Here is a 15,634-nt window from a genome sequence, read left to right on the forward strand (position 1 = left end):
AAAAGAAAGTAATAAGTTAAGAATTTTGAATGCAGCTGGATTTAACAGCTAAAACGTGTGTAAGAAAACTGATTTTTAAAATAACTACATTACACAATCAAATAATGAGCAGCAGAAAATGAAATGTACAAACATCGATATAAGAAGCACATACACACACCTTGAAATTGTGATTTATTGCTTTAAACAAGGCTATCCATCACACTTAATGTGCTTTCTCTCAAATCTTAAATCTGTGTTTAAAGGTTCTTTCATCAGCGTAAGGAATTAAAACAATCAAGAACTTATTGTATCACTGAGGATAAGTGATCTTCCCTACACATAAATAAATATCATTCCGATTCCATGTTTATCTTTTCCCCCCACTGCGGGCCCAAGCATATTTGTAGAGTTGTACCGAAACTGGGAGAAAAGATGCTGAAATAATCTTGGAAGAGCGCTTGTAGTCTTAGAGACCGGATAAAGGAAAGAAAGAAAAAGAACACATCACTCAGACAGAGTGAGAAGATTACCCCATTGGTGGTCTTTCTCCTTTTCTTCTTAGATGGCACCATGGACTTGGTGGGCACGGTCCAGCTCCAGAACACTTTGTAGTGATGTATGGGGATATCGGGCTCCTCTGGCAATGTCCAGTTGAGACGAACTGTCACCAGGCCTTCCTCACCCAGAGTCACGTTGGTGACACACAGACTGCTCGGGCTGGGAGGGGCAGATGGATCTGAAGACATAGCAACAACGCAGACATAGAAACAACACTGTGAGTTGGTGTTGATTCTAAATACATCTGTTAACACTTAGAGATGGAAACAAACTGGACCTCTAGTTCTTGGATATGGCAAATCTTGGTCCAAGGCACTTTTCAGGTAGAAAGTATTACAACCCAAGATACCTTTCACCTCCACAGCTGAGGAGGGGAACGCGCATGGCACTGTGCAAAGTAATTAGTCCCCTATTAACAATCTGTCGTGAGGTGTTATGACAGGTGTCGTGTCATTTCTATGACAGCGTTCGGCAGGACTGAGAGTACAGGTCAAGGGTTAACAAACACATGCTGCTCACTCTGGCTGCACGGTCCACACTTAGAATTCCAGTACTCCTACTAATATGCATGTGTCCAGCGTAAAGCTGGATCTGAACCCATCCGTATGTGCAGCGACCCAGCCTACTGCTGTCGGCCGATGTCAGCCTGGTGCAAGAGGACAGGCAGGGCTACATGCCAGATGACAGACCAGAAGGGGAACGGTCTTTCTGTAATGAGAAAATGATTCATGCCACAACCCAGTTGGCTCTCCTCTCTCCTGCTCTCTCCCACCTGAAACACATTTAATCCACTCTAAAAAACACAATCGGACACATCGGTTCGCCAAACCAGCTGATGCTGGCCATGAAATATAAATAAGCAGTCAGCTTTTACAAATTGCCCTAACAAAGTATAGTAGTGTGAAATTGCATTCAGATGAAATGACCGAACTATATAAATAACAGCGGCATGACAGAATGGTCAGGACTTCATCAAACCCGTGGCAGCTCTCATCAATCTATCAACATCCTCGCAGCGATTGGCCTGATTGGAGGTCAGGTGGTCTGAAAGCCTTTCAAAATGCCTCGGGGAGCTACGGCATGACAAAGGATTGACAGGACAGGTCAACACACCAGGAAACACACTAATACGTTTTGTACTTGGTACCATTTCTAGGATTTGGCAGAAAATGGCGAGTGCTCCACTAGAGAACACTTTATGCCTTGTATATGTTTCACAATATACATCTAAAGACACTCAGCTTAAGGCCAATGAAGGCATAACGGTAAAACCTGCTGCCTTGCCAACAAACAGTATCTGATATAAATCAGATGCACTGTAGACACAGTGTTACACTCACAATCCTGTAATCCCTGAAGAACCACAAAACAACTGTCCGTGACTTTAACAAATGCCATCTGCAATACAACACAGCTATTTAAAATGTCCCAGCAGTAACACGGGATGCCATCAGAGTTCACTAATCTGTGGCAAAGATCTGAAATGTGCCTGGGTTACATCACTTTGTCTGGAAGCAAGACAACACTTGCATTCATTTGAAACCTGCTGTATCCTGACTAATTCAGACTTATTACATTTTATATGACTGTAAAAAGGGGAAAGCCCTGCTTTGAAGATGTAAGTAAAGATCTCATTGCAATACAGAAAATGAATGCTCTGTGCACCCAAGCACTCCTCATTACTCACATTCCACTTGGCATCAGCGTGAATTTCGTTTAGCTCGCTGGGTAAATGTGTGGAAACTTTGGACGGGAGACATTTATTTACAATTCAGGTTTAACACAGTATATGAAAGAATTCAGCGGTTTTAAATCCCAAATTTAGTTTTATATAAACATATTTAAACAGTCTAAAGCTATAATTCAAATTTAATAAATGTGTGTTTGGCTTAACCAGTCATGTTTCAGTCATAATCAATTTGCTGTTGCCTAATGGAGCTGCGGGACTGAAGTGTTTAGGACACACAATACACGAAACCAAAAATGTCTCAGTCGGTAATACAGAAGGCTTGTAGTCTGACATTCAGAGGGAATATTTACCAAATAGACCTGCTTAAAACACTTCCCCGAGGCTTCACCTGTTCCAAGGTCTCAAACATAACAAATGGAGGGAAGGAACCGACACACAAGGCAAGGCCACACACACACACACACACACACACACACACACACACTTGGATATGCAGATAAACACACAGACCTCTGGAGGAGCGGAAGTGTTTGCTGGGTGCAGTAAAGCCGCGGGTCCCGTGGACATTGACTGCTGCAACTCTGAACTGGTACCATCTGCTAGCTCTGATGTCAGCCAGTTGGATGCGTTCCTCTGCAGTCTGAGGGACAGATGGGGGTGGGGGGAGCAAACCACAGGGGTCAGGGTTTACACAGGGTCACAGCCCCATGTGAGTGTGCTGCCACATCATTCATCTGTGTGTTTCTCATTGCCAAACTATCAAAGACACTGTGAGGAACGTGCGACCGCATGTTGCAGTGCAGAGCAGCAGTTTCGCAGCTGTGGCATGCTGGGACACGTGAAACTGTAAATTCATTCGGATACAAATGTGACGAGAAGAAGAGTCCTTGCACGACAGACTTCATGCATTTATGGGATTCTCCAGTATTTTATCTGTGTGGTGTATCGGTTTCTACCTGTGCGACTGTCTGCCACTCCGTGGCATCATCCTCACTGGGATGAATACCGTAGTTCCAGCGGCGTTGCACCACATAGAGCACAGGCTCCACGGATATGTTGAACTTGGAGGACCAGCGGATCTCCAGCTGACCGGACGGGTGCTCCAGGAACACCAGCTCTTTCCTCGGCTTCAGAGGGACTCCTAAAAGTACAAGAAAGGATGTTGAAACACTGACAAGGATTAATATCACCACTTGTGTGGAACATTGTTGGAGAAATTATACGTAATATGTCTTGTTTTCCTCTCCTGACTAATGTAGGTTGGAAATATGAATGACTCCCTCTGAATTGGACAGATACAGATTTCAAAATGAGACATGATCTCATCGCAAAAGATTAAATACATGCTGCGGGTCAACAACGTCGTCTTTCTACTGTGGCAGATTTCCTGTGTTTTAGTAGCTGCGTTTCTTAGTGATGATACACGCAGTTTGCATTTAGGTATGCTCTCTTTCTCTCGCTCGCAGACGCAAAATAATCCAGTACAAGCATCCGCGCACATGCATGCAGCGTTAATTTGCATCACTGAACTTCAGATTCAGCCTTTCAGTCAAAGTCAGTGCGGCCATGTGCAATAAATTAGAGATTTATTAAGTGCGGGACCGGCCAAACATTCTGCCAAGTCAGACTGACTCTCTCAAGTAAATTTATTGCACTGGACACGTAGTGAGTTGTTGATTGAGCGTCGGGCACGGTGATAATGAGATGGAGATTGGAAAAGCAAGTTTGGAACTACAGGAGAAGGCCCAACACGTCCAACAGTTCTCCATAAATCACCTAGCACTTCAGAACATTATGTTGGACCTCTGACGCTGCCGAACGGCCCACTGCTGCTTCGCATTTATGATCGGCATCTCTCCACACTCAAGGCTATCATGTCGGTAAACAACATAAGAGTGCGATTTGCATTCAGAGCATCTGATAGGCTTATATGTCTATTCAGCCCCCTTGCAGAGCATGAAAAAGTGACTGATGCGCAAGAATCATGGAAGGAGGACCCCTTGAGTTATATGCATAAGGACTCAGTACTTTGTTTTGTCCCGTTGATAACAGCTTTCTGCATACTAACAGCTGGGGGTCATTGTGCTGTGGTTTCACAGCTCCACAGCAGAGCGTGCGCGAACAAACGTGTCATATTTCCTGCGCAATAATCAACACCGAGGTAACCGCAGCATTCCTCTTCCCCTTCTGTCTTCGCTCATCTTCCCACAAAGTCACACAAGTGCTCGCAAAGCTACACACGAAAATACAAAGACGCACACACGCCGCACGTCTCTTTGACAATACGTAGGAGGACAATTAATGCTCTTCCGTGAGATAACCTTCGAGACAGGTTTGGTCCAAAAAAAATAAATAAATAAATAGAAAAAAAATCACGCTTCATTCTTTTTTTTCTCCTTGCCACACACTTACTCCAAATCATGATGCAACTGTTGCTGAAGCACGATCAAGGGTACAGCGTTCATTCATGTCTTAATCATGCCAACAATTACACTCCAGGAATATAATTCTCAATACTCACGCACATACTGTCATAATGACTGCTCTAATTACAGGGGGTGAGGAAAACAGTGTAAATACTCCATGTAGCACAATGATTTACAGTAATGCGAGGGGGGCTTGCAGACTGACTGACTTGTTGTGACAGCGTGACTATGGCTACATTTAATTAAATTCTGACATTCTCTCTTTCTTTTTTTTCGTCTCAGAAATAGAAAACATGCAAAACGTGCAGGCTTGTGTTGCATGTCGAGCCAATTCTTCCCAGGAATGAGAAAAACTAGAGAGAATAATATGAAAACGAAAGAAGTATAAAAGGAGAGACTGTCTAATAAGCTAGTTATTTCTATTTCTATACACACTGCATATTTTATAAGGCAACGCTGGAGAGCAGTGGATGATGTGCATCTTATTGGTGCAAAAAAAAAAAATAAAAAATGGGAGAAGAAGAAGAAAGTTTGTTAAACATCAAAAGCCCAGGGGGGTCCAGTGTCTTCAAGACTTAAGCTTTTTCTTTTTTTTTCTTTTTTTTTTTTTTTTGGGGGGGGGGGGGGGGGGTCCTCTCTCAGGGACTTTGACATTAACTGGGGACCCTAACCTGAACACAAACACACGCACAAACACACACATCTGAGAGTGATCTCAGTGGGGGGAAACGCTCCATTTCTGCCCGCTTATGTTTGCTAATGGCTTCCAGCATCAAGGCTCATCATGGTGAAGACTACACGCACACTTGCGCACACACAGAAACAATTACACTCTTGAAGGCATGAGCATCTAATTAGACCTTTAACACTGAGGACCGGGACAGGAATTCCATCCAGACTTTCACCAGAATACTTGGTGTAATTCAGTGTAAATGCAACGCTGAAGGCGACCCATCATGAGCTCAGTGTTTGGGCTAAATCAGCAGGAAGGCTGCTCGATATGAAGGTCTCGCCGTGCCGTGAATGGTTTTCATTGACTCGGTCACTGTACAGAAATTCTCAAGGTCACGCCAGCTTTCATCTTTCCCAGATTAGGGTGCTGTACACCTTTTAGTGCATGACATCCACCATGACGTCCCTGAAGATCAAATCAAATATAAATGCTTCCATGTTCTACTGTGTGCACAAGCTCAAACTGACATATCACATGCTCCTGCCATGCAATAGTAAGCGTGCTACACAGTAAACCATGCTTAAAGTGTGATTCAAAGCATGCACTAGGGTCTATCAGTGGAGCGGTTCAAAGCTTAATTTAGACTCTCCTACCACCGCTTCATCTCCTGAACTTTGTTATGGCCTCAGGGTGCCAGCAATTGTGTGCTGACAGCGTATATAATGCAGTTCCAGCTCCAATCTTCTGAGTTCAAGGGCCCTGGGTTCTCTCACATAACGACTCAGCACCCCCGGTACATCAAGTCGCCTTGGGCAGCACTATTAAACCATTTTACTGGAGCAAAGATTCTTGGGTACATCTGTGTCTATGAAACCCTCAAGCTTATCCTGCAAATTCAATGCTGAATATCCATTCCCATTTACAGCTGAAATGGCATGAGGGATGTGTGGGTGAAGCACAATGCAAAGAGATGAAATAAAGATTTTCTGGTTCTTACTGCAGTTGTCAAAAACCCTGCAAGATTATCTGCGTTTGCGTCACTGAGATTTAAAATAATGTTTAACAGGGAGGGATTAATGGGTTCAACGGTATTTATGAAAATTATGCAACCTGAAGCAGTTAATCATATTAAAAAACACGACGGCTGCATTGAACCGGTACCAGATATGAGACTCCATATAACGAACAGGAAAAGTAGAAAAGCAGCGTATGCAAGATTAGGCTGATGAACCGTGTTATGTAATCTAGTCCTTCTTATAAGCCATACTCAGCAATTATTATAAATAATTAAATAAATAAAGATGGCACTGTGCAAAAGTTTTGAGCCACTTCTCATTTCTTTATATTTTGCTTCCAAGGAGACTTTCTTGCAATACTTCTCCTTGCAAAGTTTTTCTCCATTCCTTGTACCTCACCATATTTACAGTTTGTTTGTGGCTATGAATGATTCCATTATTTAAAAAGGCCCCTAACTCAAGGGAAGAACTAGTGTTGTGTCTTTGTTACTAGCAGACTGTCACAAAAACACTTTTATTCTTCTTTAGTTGAATCTACAAAAATCACAATTTGACAGACACAAAAAGGGGATTCTCCCATCATGGTGTGGAGTGTGTCCTTAAAACAAACAGGACACATGGAGGTGCAAAAAGGCCTAAAAAAAAAAAAAAACGATTAATAATAATAATGATAATAACAAACGCTATCTAAAGCAGGTGAATAATATCTGAAAGTCTTTAAAAATCGGGACCTGAGAGATGTCAAGAAGCCATTCTTAAGGAAGAGAAACAGGGAGAAGAGGTTGAGGTATGCCAGACTATACAAGAACTGAGCTGGAAACTCCATAAAACCTGTAGCAACAGGTTTTATGGAGTTTTGAATCCAAATTTGAATTTTTTCAAATATGCACCTTCAAGCTTGTTAGAATTAAACAAAATTTGCTTTTGCCTAATATATTCTAATTCCATTCAAGTTTGCAAGTTTCAAGAAATCGTTGCATTTATTTCACATTTTTGTAGCAAAATAGAAAGAAATGAGGGATAGCTCGAGCATTCCCATAGTACTGTGTGCCAAGTGACTGACAGTCAGCTAATCTGTGCTTACAACCTGATGTTTAGACACTGTCCCTTAAGGTCTGTCAACCTTGCTGACTATTACCCTGTCAATAATTAAGTATTAAATAAAGAACGATGTTTATTAAATAACTATTTTTAGAGCCTTCTCAATTGTCACAGAGCATTTTAACTCTAAAGGTTTCCCTCTCTCTGTTCATTGATCTCAAATGTTCTGCCGGCAACTAATTAAACCAATGCTGCACAGCTTTCAAATTCACTGGATTTTACAGAGATATTTATAAAAAATGTACACAAGACATTTGGAAAAGAATTAATCAGTTGAAATGGAACAGAAAAACATTACGTCTTAGGTGCGATGTTTAATTCAATGTGAGCATGACATGGCTTCAACGAGCAGCTGGAACAAGCTGATACAAAATACCACTTAAGAGGAAACTAAATTGGGGACTTGGATGTCTAGAGTTTAATGTGTGTAGTCAGAACCGCAGTTAATTGCAAGCCTGAAACAAGCAAATAAAGGTGCTGATATATAAGGAAATCACAGACAAAGTTGTTTACAATACACAGTATGCAACCTTTTAATACTTAGGTTCTGACTTATTATAAACTGCTATTAATGCGGCAATTTAGGAATGCGGAAGTTACGATCCTTAAGACTGCCATTTCTGACAAACCTTGTTTATATCTGTGGACAACATTTGTCAGCATTAGGCTGTCAGTTTATTTACGTTCAGGAATGATTTCTCTGATGCAGTTGCTTTGATTGTTGGTGGGAGGTCTAGTTATTCCAGCGATGCTCTACATTTAATCAGGCTTGACTGATTTGGTTTTGTCTGAATGATAACAGCGTCTTTGATTACACTTTACTCTTCCACCAGTGGTGCTTCACATTTAAAGCATGGGAAAACAGAGCAGGCTTTAAACGTGAAGTCGTCACAAGAAACACAGTGCATTTGTCACCTCTATTAGCTACCAAAAATATACCAAGACATGTCTTCTCCTTGGTAAATCTTGTTAAATATTTCGGTAATGGAACAGGAAGCAGCGGCACTTAGAAGCGACACGCTGTGCCGCTCCAGCTCCTCGGAAAGGTAAAAAACTTTTAATGTGCCTTGCTGTGGTTGGAAAACTGCTTGTGTCGTGGGCGGGACGAAGCCAGGTCAAACAAAATGACTTGTTTCGAAATGGCTGCTTTTACTGTAAACTGATACCCCGGTTAGAGGTTTAACAAAGCAGCAGCTCAAGGAGTGTTTGCTGTTGTATTCATGAAACAACCAGGGGCTGCCAAATGAACCATATATGACTTCTTAAGGATTTACACGGCGATGTACTGTTGCAGAATACGATAAAATAATGTTTGATTTTATCTGCCTTCAGCATCACCTTTGTAGAGATTCTTTGGCAGCTGGCAGGTGTGGCCACAGCCATTGGAGCAGCACTTTTTGACAGCTGAACACTCTCCATCCTCCTCGCAGCTCTCCACACAGGCAGCTGCGAAGCCGCTGGCCTTCTCCGGGGCAGGGCAGTCACCCTGCTTCACTCCCTCCACAGACTTTAGGAACTCGCAGCTAGTGAGACACTCGTAGTGTTTCTTGGGAAAGAGGGGCTGAGGAAGAAGAGGGAAGGAGAAGGGGAGAAAAAAAATATAAGTCAGACTACTTTTTTAAGGCAGGGCTGTGAGCTAACAGTGATTCTCCTGTTTACATTTCTGCTCATGACTCACTGGAGCGGTGAGTACATTAAACAGCTTAGGCTCACAGAGGGTGTCGTTACAGTGCAAAACCAGTTGCTTCACACCCCTTTTCAAACTTTCCTCTTACTAAATCTTCCCACTGGGCCTGAAAAACCCCCCTCAAAAGCTCAGAATCTGAGGCAACCGCAGCATTTGTGGCAGTGACATACCTCACATAAATCTTGGCACTGGTTTTCCTTCAGGTCCCAGGATTCCTTGCAGGGCTCCAGGCACTGTGAAAAGGAGAAGGGTGTCAGTTCTTCAAAGAACCAGCCACATCAAAGTGTTAGTGCTGTGGAGATGGTGCCTACTTGTGGTGGGCTGACAGGCACCTCGCTTAGGCACTTCCCCTACCACCTTTGCAGCAACCAAACACACCACTTTTTGCTACGGATAATAGCCAAACTGTCAAAGGGCACAAACAGTCCTCTACAAAAGCAGATATGGGAGAAAGTTTTTCTGTCAGGTGCAGGCTGTCTCTTAAAAACTCTGCTCTTGCTTGGGTTTTGCTTGGTGTAGGCCTTGACAGATTCTCTCTTCACGCCTTAACACTAGTAGCCTCCCATGCTGTCTATGCCTCCTTCTCGTCCTGCCACTTCCCCTGCACATGTCTGGGCTTGATACACTTTGGCACTGGCACTAAGCTCCCTACTTTTTACCATGCTGAACAGAGAGCATTTAATAAATGATACACTTGGTTTAATGTTCCCGGGATTCCCTTTTTTAACATGCGGAACAAATTTACTGAATGCTCAAAATAGGCGAGGGATAAAAGATAGAGCTACACTTTACGCTCAAGTTTAAGTCGTTTTGCCAAACATAATTTGGGATGATAACGTTTAAAATTAAAGTTCAGGATTCCAGTCAATACTCCCTTTTTCTTTTATGCGCAGCTGCTCACCCCGAACGAATCAAATTCAATAAAGGTGAATGTGATATAACAAAAAGGTCCATGCGTGTCCGATAGAATCAGGCAGATCCCGCTGCAGAAAAAGGAATGTGTTCGGATTGGGTTTGAGAAAAGCTAGGGTCTTATGTGCTCTTGCTCCTGGCCGCTGAGAGCTGGTGTGAAAAAGAAGAGCGAGCTCAGTCAAACCGCTGCCAGGCTGCTTCTGTACTGCACTGGGAGCAGCCCAAACCGCACCAACGACCTGCCAAAGCCACTCATTCAACCCTGTTTAATTTAGACTCCTTCACCAGCTACAGTGCAGCTAAAGTAGGCACAACAGTACATTTTCAACGCTTTCTCCTACATTCATCATCTAGGACAGTTCAATATGCCAGCAAGTAATAGAGGCAAATATAACATGGATACCTGCCATTAGCAAAAGTCCACTTTCTGTTAGAAAAGGAGACCCCTGGATACAGATTATGAGAAGAACACAAAGAGTAAGGCACACAGAATGATTAAATCAGGGCACCTACTGTAGTGACTGCATTAAACACTGGACCTGAGGTAAGAATTTTTTCATCTCAGGCTGGGAGCCAGAGTTTTAGTTATTACTCTTTAATTCACTCATTAGCCAGCTCTGTCATTATTATGCCATTGCCAGAGAACAGTTTATTTGCTTTTTATGGAGTGTGGTGGACGGGCGCATGATGAAACATAAACCTTGCTTCTGGAGGAGCAAGCTGCAATCAGGACCGTGCGCACGTCTGCCAGCACTCTGCTTCTCTGCCGGGTCTCTCCTTTACCCAACCCTGTCTCAAGCAGCTGACAACCTCTGTGTGGACAGTGTGTTGAGTGCTAAACAGGCCATTTCCCGGGGGAGGAGAAGGCTGGGAGGGAAGGTATTTTCTTAATTACTTCATAGCAATATAGATATCACTCCAGCAATATAAAATATAAAGTGCCAAGAGGAAAAAATTGGACACCCTGTCGGGTTATGACAGCAGAGAGCTCCAAGAGAAACTAATGTGGTTTCTACAGAGCTGATCAGGTGAAACCGCTGTAACACCTCGGAGACTTAAGATGACATACGAGCTTAGCTGCGCTGTCCAAGTCATGCCTCATTCTATGTCGTTTTAAAATCATCTGCTATTCATAATATGGTGACCTTATATCATTAATTCTGTTCTCAATTGTGTCCTGCGGGAGCAGAGGCTGTGGCGCAGCAGCAGCAAACCTCAGCATCCCAGGCTCATATACGAGCCCCACGCTGCATCAATGAGGTGTTGAGGCAATAACTGTGTGCTTCACCGGTGTCTAAAGGATATTCTGCCAGTAGACGCACATGTTAAAGCCCCCAAAATCCCTTCTACAAATCACTGAACATACACACATAAGCCTGGGGATCAAGCTCATTTTACTCACTGAACGATCTTGTGTGCATGGCCAGAATGCATTCCATTGACTTTTCTTGAGGATGGAACCCTCTCTGGTTCACCACAATCACAACTGCACTGAGTGAAAATAGCATCATCGTTACCCCGAGATGCTCAGAGCAGCATGCCAAGCAGCATGAATTAACACAGCACATTGCGTACCATGGATATTGCAACACAGATCAGAATGCTGGCTGTGGGTTTAGTGTTGTCTCACCCTCACAGTCTTTTTTCTTTCCTTTTTTTTTTGGAAATGTAACTCTTTGGGGCAAAAGTTCTTAACTAGCAAAAAGCTGCACAGTTCTATCGGGAACTTGTTTTTGCTGTACAAGTGGCTGCATCATAAACGACACAAAGATAAGCATCTGTGTTGAGGCAGAGCTCCCTGCAGGTGTGCTGAAAACTGACAGTCTGTCAGCATTTCTCCACAACCACACCTCCCAACTTGACATTTAAGGAGGGAAGATGAGGGCCGACGACAGATGTCTTGCCAAAGCAAATAGGATGCCTGGATATAATTACAAAGGTGCGCTCATCAATCAAAGACCTGATTCCTATTTACACAGTTTGGTGCTCAATCTAAACCATGTTACTGATGCTGCCAGACTAATCCTTTGGATGGGCCAAGACTTATTTTCTATAAACTCTTGTGTAATTTCTTAAGGGTGTGCCACCTCCACCCCATCCCAGGCTGGTACACACACACTCACCTTATTGAAACAGTTCTTCTGTTTTTCTACATTCGACTAACAAGCACCAGACCCCCAGTTAAAAGCCCAGAAGGAGACACAATTGCTTTTAGGGTTGCTTCAGAAAGGGTGTCCAGTGTAAAAGTCTGCCAAATCAATCCTCTAGAGCTACTGGCTCTGGTGACCTTTTGTGAATAAGAAAAATCAAAGTAGCCTCATTTTTAAATGCATTGGTTTTTAAAAATGTTGTTCTGCTGACCTTTAGTCAATGGGAATTCTTAAACTAAATATTAAATACAGCAAACAAAAAATCCCAACTCAACTAACAAATGGAAATGTCTAGGGCTGGAAAATGACGCCAATGTTAACAAAAAAAAAAGGAATCAGTTGCAGCTTCCAGGTTAGAAATGCAAACTTGGATGCAGGAATAAACATGTTCACCGCCTGATACAAAAAAATGATGTGGTCTTACTTCCCCCTGTGTGAAAACTGTATTGGATCCTGAAAAGTATGCATTATTAGGTGCAAAGACACTTTTTGCTAAACTAAAACCATGCAAACTGCACACTCATTGGTCAGTGACTTGTGATTCAAACATTCCCTTCATTTTGAAAAGTAATATGACTAAAACTTACAAAATAAATTACATTTTCTATTCAGTATGACCCCAAAATGAGTAACTACGCCAATAAATTTAGCAGGAAAGCACGTACAGAAGTAAAGGCAGAAAGCCATATTTCTATAGACTTCTATAGGATTGAGAGTCTTTATGCAACCATTGCTATCGCCATCTGGTGGCCTTCTGATAGAATGCTTTATGGCTTTAATTTTCTATCCTGGAAGCCAAGTCCATGTGTAATGCTTCAAAACACTAGGTCACGTTAGTGGGGGGTGTGGGGTTCATCCAACACATTTTTTTCTATTTGTATGTTACTCACCCCTCATTAGCTGCTATCTGTGTCTTTGAGATGCACTTGTACAGTTTATGAATGCTAACTGATGCAGAAATAGCCGCTTATGACTCCAAACACCAAAGTGGTGCCAAGCAAATATTAAAATCGGGGACATCATAAATGAGTGGGTGCCATCACAGTGGTTTGTGGTTTGTAGGGACAGTCTATATCTAGAACTTGTGTAAAAGTTCCTATATGAATAGCACCACGGTATGATCTTACGGTGAGTATCAGTGGATCCTCTGGAGATTTGAAGTACTCAAACATTTACATTTCTTGCACCACCAGCAACTAATGTTTAACTTCCGAAACATAAACTGGAAAAACTACACCACTGAACTAGAGTGGAGAACATAATTGACCTGGCCGTAGTGTATGTGCTGGTTCTGGGTGCCAGCATCGGGGCTCCCTCGAGCAAATTTCTCAGGCTGGCATCGGAGCTACCATCTGTTTTAGTGTCACAAGAAATGCATGTAATTACTCTATGGAATGTTAACATATTTCAGGACAAATTTCACCCCCCAAAAAACACAAATGCTTTCCTTTTCTCAGAGATGTAAACAAGGGCATGGGGTTGTTTCTATGGACTTGAGCTGTTAGCCTTAACAAAAGCATTTGGGCGGCTGATTTCCCCTTTGTCCTCTTATCTTCCTGCCCAATGGTGACACATTCTGCATGGTTAAGTAGGAACATCCAGAGCGCTCTTTCACTCCCCATTTCACGCTGTAATAAAACGCAGCAGTTGTTACTCTGGGGGACCCTGAAAGGCATTCTGTGGGGCCGATGAGAGAGTCGGGCTGAATGGCAGCCAATGCCACAGCCCATCTTCACTTTTTCATGCCTGAGATGAGGCTGGGAGGGGGGCGACACAGGGACTGAGAAGGGAAGGGAGATAGAGCGAGGGAGGGGGGTCTGCCGTGCATGGAACTGCCTTTCTTAGTCATCGTATGGTTATCTCCACCCATTGTAAAATGCTTACTGCCCCAAGTGAGTGACTGGAATAACATAAACTATGAGAAGTGCATACAGAAAATGTCACACAAGTGTATTGTTTTAGTTAATGAAGCATGAACTGCTACCAGTCAAGGTAGCCCCAGGCTTAACAATACACAGTGTACACAAAACAGGAGCCATAATTCAAACTGATGCGGATGACATTTTCCCATATTGCTCGAACATATTTGTACAGTCGCGTGGAGCTGTGTGAGACAGCTATGACTGATTCTGTCATTTTGTAAATGAAAATTCAGCAGACACAAATTTATGTGAGTACCTGTGCTTTCCCTCCAATCAACCTGCTATAACACGGGTCCCTGTAGATTTTTTTCCAACCGCTATCCCAAAAGCTTAGAGATGACATCTGGGAGATGAAGGTATTGATCCAGGAACTGATGGTGAGTGTCATAGCTTGAGTGCTGCCAACAAATATTTACAAGGTGCCTTTGCTTCTCCTTGGGCTGAAGCCACAGCTTCTTTTTTTTTACCTGCTCTGGTTGACTCAGATATGGTGGAATCTTTGTTGTTGATCACACACACATTGTAAATCTCACCTCCAATCTCATTGAGTTATGGCTATTTTTTGCTGCCCTGGGGCTTTTCACACTCCCAATGACTGTACTCAATTATTCCAGCAGCTCCCTGCTCATATCTATCGACCCATCCAGGGGTAAGTTGCTGGGTTTGCTCTCTCCTCTAGCGAAACAGGCACGTACTCCATCTCTTCACTCACTCTATTTCACTTTTATTCAGCTGTCACCCCTCCCCCCCCCAAACTTGCTCAGATTCTCCTAAATTGTTATATCTCCTCTCAATTCTCTATCTCAGCTTTTCATTCTCTCCCTCTCACTCTAAGGGCCAGGTAAGACCTGATAAATTCAAAAACTCATTTTTGGCCATCCATCTGAACTAACCCACAATGTTCACATCAATGTTTTCCAAAAATCTCTCCAAAGTAGAAACATGAGAAAACATGCGACTCGCACTGCAGTGTTGACAAAGAATTAGCTTTTTTTTTTAAATTATGTAAGATATCTTATGCAAACATGGCCACTGAACTTTTACTTGCCTCCAGCTTTTGTCTGGGTTCATCTTTGTGTGTTTTCCAAGCCGTGCTTGTAACCAAGCGCAGTGTAACTGACACTTTTTGTGCCAGCTCTAAGGCAACTGCACCGATACGAAAAAAAAGTCATTAAACAAATGTCAATCAAGAGACAAAAAGAGCAGGCCTCAAGTGACATTGTGCAGCTTGGATCACATTTATACTTTTTATGCAATCTTGGAATAAGGCAGAAAATTCTTCTCTAGATCTAGAAAAACAATTTTAATCAAGTTGGAGGAAGGGCGAAGCTGAGTGGCAGCCTGCAGGGCTAAAAAATACAGACAACACAAAAGTGCTGAAGCCTGCAGTTCTTCAAACGGCCACTTGAAGCTGGCTTCAAAAGTGAGTCAATCCTCACTGACCCCCAATTTTAACATGATCAGCTTTAAAGGAGAAATAAAAGGCATTAGAGCCTGGTACAACAATAACAACAACA

The 15,634-nt window shown here is 42.7% G+C and overlaps 1 protein-coding gene across 1 annotated transcript in view; it reads right to left on the reverse strand.

The window, feature by feature from the left end:
* anos1 (anosmin 1) overlaps positions 1-15,634 on the reverse strand; it is a 40,836-nt gene that overhangs the window by 10,444 nt on the left and 14,758 nt on the right. The window contains exons 3-7 of the mRNA XM_006788374.3: positions 9,304-9,366; positions 8,785-9,007; positions 3,187-3,371; positions 2,741-2,870; positions 513-718 (exon numbers count right to left, since the gene is read on the reverse strand). Coding sequence (XP_006788437.2) covers positions 513-718; positions 2,741-2,870; positions 3,187-3,371; positions 8,785-9,007; positions 9,304-9,366 — 807 coding nt within the window. The remainder of the gene's footprint in view (positions 1-512; positions 719-2,740; positions 2,871-3,186; positions 3,372-8,784; positions 9,008-9,303; positions 9,367-15,634) is intronic.

Source organism: Neolamprologus brichardi, chromosome 16 (genome assembly GCF_056152115.1).
Source record: "Neolamprologus brichardi isolate AB-2024 chromosome 16, ASM5615211v1, whole genome shotgun sequence".
Taxonomy (NCBI): Eukaryota; Metazoa; Chordata; class Actinopteri; order Cichliformes; family Cichlidae; genus Neolamprologus; species Neolamprologus brichardi.